Source organism: Pocillopora damicornis, chromosome 6 (assembly GCF_964200805.1).
Source record: "Pocillopora damicornis chromosome 6, jaPocDami1.2, whole genome shotgun sequence".
NCBI classification, from domain to species: Eukaryota; Metazoa; Cnidaria; class Anthozoa; order Scleractinia; family Pocilloporidae; genus Pocillopora; species Pocillopora damicornis.
The window spans coordinates 127812-137073 of record NC_142675.1 but is presented as its reverse complement, the minus strand read 5'-3'; the positions used below and the strand labels follow the sequence as shown (position 1 = coordinate 137073).

General features: G+C 40.0%; 2 protein-coding genes across 5 annotated transcripts in view; one reads left to right on the top strand and one right to left on the bottom strand.

Moving 5' to 3' along the window:
• The first annotated feature begins 1864 nt into the window (after positions 1-1864).
• On the top strand, positions 1865-4644 carry LOC113686275 (paired box protein Pax-7). Its single transcript, XM_027203878.2, has 3 exons — positions 1865-2237; positions 3046-3221; positions 3776-4644. The coding sequence occupies exons 1-3, from the start codon at positions 2012-2014 to the stop codon at positions 4091-4093; spliced, it is 720 nt and encodes a 239-aa protein (XP_027059679.1). The 5' UTR covers positions 1865-2011; the 3' UTR covers positions 4094-4644.
• The window catches only part of LOC113686270 (uncharacterized), a 65252-nt gene continuing 60237 nt past the window's right edge, over positions 4248-9262 (bottom strand). For all 4 annotated transcript variants that reach the window (XM_089209388.1, XM_089209390.1, XM_089209389.1 and 1 more), the window contains 8 exons: positions 8952-9179; positions 8559-8762; positions 8274-8354; positions 7691-8044; positions 7366-7528; positions 6580-7257; positions 5403-6367; positions 4248-5070 (listed from right to left, as the gene is read on the bottom strand). In XM_089209388.1, the coding sequence (XP_089065514.1) occupies positions 4654-5070; positions 5403-6367; positions 6580-7257; positions 7366-7528; positions 7691-8044; positions 8274-8354; positions 8559-8762; positions 8952-9179 (3090 nt within the window). In that variant the 3' untranslated portion in view covers positions 4248-4653. The remainder of the gene's footprint in view (positions 5071-5402; positions 6368-6579; positions 7258-7365; positions 7529-7690; positions 8045-8273; positions 8355-8558; positions 8763-8951; positions 9180-9262) is intronic.

Here is a 9262-nt window from a genome sequence, read left to right as displayed (position 1 = left end):
GTGGCTTGTTTGGTTTTACTTCAACTCTTTATTTCAATTGAAGTTTGATCGTGTTCTGATCTTAACAAAGCCGTGAAAAACTATTAAAACCCAATCTAGATTTTAAAGTGACATCTTACGATCAGCTATGACAATTTGTCTACCTGTGTGGTCGATGTCATCTTAATTTCCTCGTGAATGGAACTGAAGCTTTGTGTTGTTTCCGTTCAATTTTTCTCTGTTCCAGTCGTAGTAAAGTCATTTGTACAGTTTACTTTGGTTTTACAGACGTAAAGAACCAGAGTCCTGTAGTGTTCAGTTTTCTTTTGACGCTCGTGTAAATCATTTGTACCTCGGCCGTTTGGAGCAGTTTCGATATCAACATCTGTCTCTCTGAACGTCCTCTGCTTTGAGCGAATACAACATATCTCGATTATCTGATTAAAATATTTAAGTGACTCAATGATAATTATCTGTTAACGACCGCAAGAACTTAATTGCAAGCAATTTTGTTCTGAAGGAAAAACAAGGTGTTCCAAAGGTATTTTTCTTAAAAAAAAACCTACTTCTTCCAGACGTGACGAGACTAATAGAGGGAGAACAACAATTGTAATTTGGAAGACCTCAACATTAGCCACGAAAGCTGAAACAAAAACATCGAGTCATTAGCAGTAAATTAAGCCATTTATAAGTTCGAGAAGAACTTCGTAATAAGAAAGTATTTATTAAACAAAATCCACACGAAACACAAATAGTCACATAACAGGGGGCGCCGTGAGTTCATGATGTCCCGTTGAAAAACCATGATGAACGCGAAAGTTACACTACAAACTAAATATGATTAGCGTTCATTTATTTTAAATATTGCCAAACTAAACTGATAGTTTTTAGGACAGATCTGTCGTTTTTTCTTGGGTGGTACGCTTGACGTAGAAACAGTGAAATTTTCGTCAAATATTTTTGATGACTGACTATCGCATGTCTTCTTAATTGCCTGTGGTTTCAATGTTGTGAAGATTAAATACAAATCTTTCAACTTCGCTTGAAAAACAAGGCGGTACCACACTCGATGAGTATCTCACTTTTTTCTTCATCATTTTAATTTCAAGCCCCAAATGGGAAAAACAACGAAAGCTTTCTTGAACAAGTATTACTGCAAGACACACTCTGTTTACAAAGGCTCCTAAGTGGCTTTACAATTTTGAAAGTCCATAGTACAATGGAACAGTTGGCTTTAGAAGCGATGCGGCAAGATTTAGCGGGAGACAATTTATACTTCAACTCTGCGGGAACGCAAAAACGCCGCTCAGCATTGAATTATGACAACTGCTGGTTGCTTTTTTTTCTCAACTGAAACCTGGATTCACTCCGTGAAAATGTGACTCCAGATTATCTCAACCTCGACGCAATTAGCTGGAACTGAAATAAATTACTTTTATGATTGAAAAGGATTACACCAGTGGTGTAGCGGTTGTTCTCTCTATCTGTGTGATCAGAGGCGTGAGGCATTTATCAACGGCTTTGACAGCTCTGAAAAGAACTTAATTAATAAGGAAATAATTTCTCAGCGGGACAATGCGACAATGACTTTTCCTGTGGTAAAATGGAAGCACACGGTATTTTCATTTCCACTGTGCACACTCCCAGCTTGAAATTTTACTTTAATAATGTTTGAAATTATTTTCAGTGGTGTTTTGTAGCTCGCGGTATGGGTTCATAACAGGACAAATAAATGAATGGTAGGGGGTGAAAGTTTAGCTTTATAAACTGTCACTAATAACGCAAATAATAAAGTTGATTAATCAGTGATGAGCTTTTAATTAACAATCCTTAAGAACTAATATCATTGTTTTGCTTGTGTGTTTTATTAACCGTGTCAAAATCCACTGGCTGTATATCTACACAGCGCGTCTGAGAAGTCTTGTGAGGCGAGGATCTAGTGAACATTTCGCCCAGTCTAAAGTGAGCTGTAATCAGTGTTATTGAGAGCAAGAATGCAACAATTAATTGCATAAGTGGGTATTGATATTCCATGGATGGTCTTACTGCTTTTGTGTCCCGGTTCGACAAGGTAAAGCCACAAGATTCATCAGCCACACAAGTTGATGGTGGCCGAGAGCAGGACAATGCTTCATCTTCTTCGAGCTTGGTGACTCTTCCATTCAGCATTGCGGAAATTTTGAGCGATAAACGAAATGAGCCAAGGAAAAAGGAAACCGAAGACATCAGTATTGAAATGAGACGGTATGCTGTGCAAGGTAGGAGAGAAACAACCAAATAACAGAACGTTTCGTCTTTGTTCGCCGTAAGGTTGAATGTATTACTATCTCACTGTAGTTTAAACTACTTTCAGAATAACTATTTCTATTTTCTAGAAATTAATTCCTAAATGCAAAACGGGACATTTTCCTGTGCCATTGTTATAAACATAACTTGAGACACTACAAGGAAGTCACTGCGTTCCTGAAATTCTCATCAAAAAGGTTAACGTCTGAAATAATTTATAAATTTGTCCTTATCAAGTAATCTATGGACCAAAATATGCCAATATAAACAGTAATAATAATTATTTATTAATTGTAGATTAAACAGTTCACTGCAATAGTTTATATTGAAAGTCCCAATTTCTACTCAGTTGGTATAAAACCATCTTACTCCGAGTAACAAGAAAAACAATTTGACTGATGAACTTTTGGGTCAGTCTTACCTCGAGAATTTTCTTATCGATTCTAACAAGACTAAACGTATCAATACTCCAGTATTTATAAAGAAAATTTTCTAAACCTTTTGATTCAGCCACGGAGCGAAGATTAGCTTAAAAGAAATGGGAAACTGCTTTGAGGTTTGGTAAGCCGAGGGATCACTGGACTCTCGGCAGAGAACATTCACATTGAAGCAAGCTTAACGTTCGTCAATTATATAGTGAGATTACTTAAAAGCATGTTGCATCCTAGACAGTGCTTATAAGGTTCAGGAAGAACGTTTGAAATAACAGTCCATATCAAATTCGGATGTCTTTTTAAAATACTGATACGCTTATTTAATATCTGTGTATTCTTTCGGAAGGTTTTGACGAATCACCCAGACGAACAAACCGGTGCAAACCTCCGCGAAACAGGAAAAATTTCACGAGAGAACAATTGCGAGAACTGGAGAAACTGTTTGATCAGACACATTACCCAGATGCCTTGACGCGGGAGACACTGGCGAAGAGGATGGGCCTATCAGAAGCTAGAGTTCAGGTAACTCGCCGAACAGGGTCTTGTGGGATTGTTTTGAAACAAAGCAAGTTCAAAACTGGTTTGATAAGTTGTGGACAAACAAAAATGAATTCAATTGCCATCAATTTTCACTAATTCCCTTGGATAAGCTCTTACTCACTAGGCCATAGTGTTAAACAAGCACCCGTCTCGAATAAGAGCCTCCCTTCCTCCCTCATCTCTAGTTGCAGGGTAACAGGGAAAAACTGTATCTATCGCCACTTCATTTATAACGTTTTAAGCTTCAGCCAGAAGTGAGTTAGCACAGGAGTCTGCGCCCTCCTTTTAATGGGTACTCCTTCTTTTAGGCGAGATTTTAACTAAGCATCAGCGCGTTTACTCGAGGAAATACGGTATATCACATCAAGGAAAAAAAAAACAATTGTTAATGACTTGATTTCATCTCACATTTCCAGTACAAAACACAAAATTGAGAGAGGGTACTTGAAACGAGGGGAGAGGAGTAAGACTGGGGCTAGGTTAGGTGTTCTGATGAAAAGCATGTCACTGTGACAATCCCGCTGATTTATCCACAGATCTGGTTTCAAAACCGTCGTGCTAAAAGTCGTCGGCAGGAAGGACCGAGTCAGAGGGGCTTCGTTGTCCCGGCAACCCCGACATACAAACCACCAAATCACGTAACTCAGCTACGCCAAGAAACATCTATCACACCATTTACCCATGGTGCTTATAGAACTGGATGTGTTGAGCATCTGTGCATGTGTAACCACGCCAGTTTTGTTACCAGTGTCAGTCAGGTTGATTATAATCGTCAGTTTAATCAACAAACAAGCATCGAGGATCTGAGACGTAAAGCTCGGTACCACAACTGGGGGGGGCATAACGTACATTGAGCCCGCGTTTTCATCTCCTTGGATCAGTGGAGAAAGGAATTACTTTAAAAAGGATGTTTCACTGCCTTTTTCCGTGTTCAGGAAACTAAAATCAAAGTCATTTGTTTTCATCAGACCAAACTGACCGAAATAAATTTCTCTCAGATTTCAAAAATAGTTCAATTCGATATTTATTATATTAATAGATATTACTATAATAAACTGAAATCATGCGCTTTATTCAATACAAAAAATCGCTTTTTCTCTCTAAATTAATGACAAAACATCAAGCTGATTTGGCTCTTCAATGGACTGTCATAAAATAGCTGCCGAAAAACTAAATTTTGCAATTATCTCATAGACTAGATGGCTGTATTGCACGGTTTTTTTTTGATGAGCCTACACGAAGAAATGGACTGTCTACAACTACGGCTTCACATGTACAAAAATTTATAAAAAATAGCGGTTTGATCTAAAACTTCGATTCAATGTTTTCAGCCTATTCTAATTAAATATCTTGTATTGCAATCAGTGCAAATAAATAATATTAAAAAAATACAAATGTTATAAAAGCACTAAGTTTACTTCTTTGTTTTCTTCTTGATCGGTTTTCCTCCCATGGCTGTCTGTAGTTTTCTCTCAGCTTGTTGTTTGCGCTCGTGTTCGGGTTTGTTCTCATGCTGCTCTAGTTGTGCTTGTTTCTCTTCCAACTTTTTCTTGAACAAGTTCAGTCGCTCCAAACAGTTACTCTTCTGCAGATTAATGGATTCCAGCGATGCCTTTGCAGTAGTTATCTTGGTGGTTGTTTGTCGAACAGCATTCTTATGCTGAGCATGCTCCGTGCTGCCCTCCGCTGATTCCCTGAAGAGGTCTGTTTGAGCCAACAGTTCTTGTTCCAGTTCCCTTAGATTTGCAGTGACATCAAGAGACTGCTTGGAAAGCTGAGCGAATTCCTGGTTCAAGCTGTCTACAGTGTCTTGCATGTCATTAACTTGAACCTGTAATAAAAGTTCACAAAGTCACTACTTATCAGAATCTCAGAGGTAAAGGTGCTCTTGTCTCGTCACGAATGAGTTTGGTTAGTTCTCAGACCCTATAAAATATTTCCTCTCCATGTTACATACCAGAGCAGGAAAGGATTTCAATAAGTTGATTTATCTTGCATATCTGTACATAAGTTACTTTGCACCAACAGTTTTCTTGATCTCAGAAAAGGAGTTCTCTCATTCTCCCGAAATTCCCCTCCTACACATAGACATCCACAATAACGTCAAGTATCCTCAAAGGTCAAAACGCATCTTAGATAAAATATCAAAACACGTGAACATACCTCTAAGAAGGTTTTATAGAGGTCCTCGTCCTCTTTAGGCTGTGCAGATTTCCCAGATATGGGCAAACGAGTGGCATTGCGTGACAGAGCTTGGGCGCGGGAGACCTGTCGAGACACTCCACGCGACAACAAATTCCCACGTGACTGAGCGTACCGTGACACTGGTCTCTCCTTAGCTAGTGGTCCTTGTAGCTCGTGTAATCGTTTATCAATAAACTCTTCTGTGCCTTGAAGACGAGCGTGGGACGCTTTCTCTTCCACATCACCCAGGAAAGATCTCAACTTGGACTCGACAGCAAAGTTACTGTACTTGGATAAACGTTCCACAATACCTTCATGTGTAAAATGCACGCCATCTTTGTTCGCGCCGCGCAAAAGCTTGACGTCCAAAAGTCCATCCACCATATTCGCCTTGTCAGCCTCAGTATGAGCATCACCAAATACAGACTCCAACAGCACACGGCTGGCGCTTTCCAAATCGTCGCTTGCAGGAAGTGAGGACAGAGTGCGCGCAAGCGCAGAGGAACGCCTATATCGTGCAAAGAACAAGTCATCGCAAATTACAGCTAGGGCGTGATGGAACTCTTTCATAAATCCCGGATGGGAGTCGTCGCGTAAGTCTCCGCAAGCAATGTGCGCGAGGCAGTGAACCAGAACCAAAATAAACTCTCCAACGTTGTCCATTCGTTCAGTTCGCACGTATAAGATACGATTGTTTGCGTCGTAGAAGAAGGAATTTCTGTAAGCGTTCCTCTGTAGATGAGAGTTTGGAGGCAGCTTATCGGCTAGCAAGAGTGTGACAGGAAGATGATGACAATGAACGGCGAGTAAATCGACAATGAAAGAGCCAAACTTGTATGTGACGAAGGCCCGAGCAGGCAGCATGTTCAGATCAACTGGGACAAGTTCATCGTCCCCTGTCCACAAAGTGTCATCCTTGATGTCAATATAACCTTCACCAGGTGCTGAGAGAAGCAAGTCAACACCAATACGTTACACAACGTCATTTACTGAGTAACCCTTGTGTACATACTCTTAATGCAGATATAACTTCTGTATCCCATTACTTTAAATCAAAGGACTTAAACCGCATCGTTTAACTCTAAAAATGTTCTACCAGATACTTTAAAATAACACTGTCCACTTGACATTAGTAAAAATATTGATTTCCACTTACCCGAACCGCCAAACTGTCCTCCTTTACCAGCGCCACCACTCACTAACGATTTGATGCTTTCGATCTTTTGGTACAGCGGTGACGCCAGCAGCAGCGATGCCAGTTCACCTTCGCTCAATGGAGCTGCTAATCGATAACTGTCCGGCATTAGTCGCGCTTGCTGTACAGGGGGTGAAGCAGCTTCAGATTCGATTGTAGCAGCTACAAGGTTATCGACATGAATGCTTTCCTTCAAAGCGATCACCTCTTCAGCTTGTGCTCGATCGCGCTCAGATTGAACTTTCTCTTCAAATTCTTTCTTCTCCTCTTCGTTTCGAGTTGTAAGTTCAGTCACCTTAGCCTGCCGTTTTGCCTCACGTCTTTTCTTTAAACGCTCTTCCAATGAGCTCTGCATCCTCATTCTATCCGCGTCCATTTTGTTCATCAGTTTAGCCAAGTCTTTGCTGTGTTCTTTCAATATGGCTTCTTGGTCTTCCTTTGAAGCTCCTTGTTTGCTCATTTTGTCCATTTCTTGTTTCACTTTCGCCTTCTTTTCCTTCAGCAGCGCTTCTTTACGAGTGTTAAGAGCCAAGATTGCCTTTTCGTTCTTTTTCTGTTCTTCGTCTGCTTCTTGTTCCAGCTGTTTGTCGAACGCCTTAAGTTCCTCTTCTAACTTAAGTTGTTGCTCGGCTTCAAATGCTAAGTGACAAACAGATGCAAATAAGAGAGGTTTAGAGAAAAATTTATTCATTTGACTTACATGAATTATTGCTGTTCATGGAATTTTTTAGTTAAATTGTTACTAACCATCATTTTCTTGTTTGAGTTTCAGTTCATTCTCCGCTCGCTGTTCATCTAGTTTTTGTTTAACTATTTCCAGTTCCCTCGCGGCTGCCAGCGCCTTCTCAACTGATCGCCTGTGTTCCTCTGCTTGTTCTGGAGTCAACTCATTCAAAGCATCAGCATATTCCTAGATGAGGAGAGGAATAGCATAAATAAGATGAAGAGTTAAGCAAAGAGGGAAATTGAAAAGTTAACAAGGAATACCAGAACGAATCTCTTGATGCGACCACAATATTCCTAGAGCAAACATAAAATTAGGACAACTAAAGCTTTTTCCATCCAAACTCACCTGATAGTGCTTCTCCTTAAGCTCTAACTTGGCGCGCGCAAAGCGCACTTCCCAGTCTGACTGCACACCATGTTGAATTTGTTTCCTTTGATCAGCGTGTTTTTTATCCAGCGCGCTTTGTCGTAATTGTTGTTGGTTCAATAACTGGGCCCTCTTCTGCTGCAGCTCTTCAGGATTTAATTTTTGTTTTTCCAGTTCTCTTAATTCTTTCTCGTGTTGAGCCCGAAGTTCATCGTTTTCTTGCGCATGTCTTTCTTCCATCTTGGCCAGTGCTTCATCAACAGCCACTTTACGTTCTTCCTGAAACATACGCTCCAAGTCTTTCAGCTCCTGACTTTGACGTTTTTCCAGAACCTGTAAACAGAACAGGTTTGTGTTTTTTTTCTTACTTAATCCACTAAAGTAGCTATCATGTAATCAATAGTTACCATGACATAACAGTTAAATCAGACCCTACAGAGGATGTTACCGGCACGAATTATATCCAGATTAAAAGAGCAACTATGGCTTAGTCTCAACAACATTTTCAATACAGCTAAACAACAAGGTAATTAAATGATCTGTATAACTCCACATTTATTACCTTTCTGATGACAAACTCGGCAGCTTCAGAGCCGTTCTCCCTGATCCCGTCAATCATAGCTTGCTTCTCTGCCTCTTTTACCTGACAGTGAAAAATGCATTCATTTAAAACAAACTGGCACGATCTGTGAGTTAAAATCTGCAAATGAATGTTAATCAAAAATTGATTTCATTTTACACCGTTGAACTCAGAAACTGAAACATCTGAATTAATCTCTAGCAATATAACACACCACAAAAGAAAAACTTAAAATTTTCCCCTTTCAACTGAGCACGTGCCACTCACGTGTTGTGTGCGCACTTCTTGTAGTTCTCTCTTCTGCTCCAACAATTCCTTAGCCATCTCTCTTTCTTGTTTACGCTGCTGTGCTTCTTGTTTTCGTTTCTTTCTTTCCAGTAGCTTCTGATGTAAGTTCGCCTGCTGCCTTTGTTTCTCCAAGTCCATCTTTTCCATTATTTCTTCTAGTTCTTGTTGATGTGCCGTCAAAAGCTGGTAGGCAATTAAAACAAAAAAATTATTGTGAATGATTATGGAGAGTGAATGACTATTGCTTACACGGTGTTTAAGTCTAACTTATACAGTTTCGATCATTTGCATGAGATGACAATGTATTGCGGAATATCGATTACTTCTCTCCTGGGAATTCTGAGCTGATTAAAAGAGAGACTCTTGGCGTACCTGTTGCACTTCTTCAGGTGACATGTCCTTAGAGCGTGCCGCTAACTCAGCAGCATGTCTGTCTTTCAACTCTCGCAGTCTACGCTCTTTATCAGCCTCAAGATGTTCCATAGCCTGAGCTTCTTCTGCAGCCAGTTCTCGTTCAAGTTTTTCGTTGACTTTCAGGGTATCTTGTTCATGTCTATCACGCATGTCAGCTAAGGTACGCTCCTGTTCGTTTCGTAACGCCTGAAAATAAAGATGTTTACAGAGATCAGATTCACAGAGATTAGAAAAAATTCATCAACCATTACTTTTTGAGGTTCAATTTT

Excerpts from the sequence above, each read along its gene's own strand:
- LOC113686275 (XM_027203878.2), top strand. The coding sequence starts at position 2,012 with ATGGATGGTCTTACTGCTTTTGTGTCCCGGTTCGACAAGGTAAAGCCA. Across the intron at positions 2,238-3,045 it reads GAGACGGTATGCTGTGCAAG|GTTTTGACGAATCACCCAGA; the intron begins GTAGGAGAGAAA and ends TTCTTTCGGAAG. Across the intron at positions 3,222-3,775 it reads TATCAGAAGCTAGAGTTCAG|ATCTGGTTTCAAAACCGTCG; the intron begins GTAACTCGCCGA and ends ATTTATCCACAG.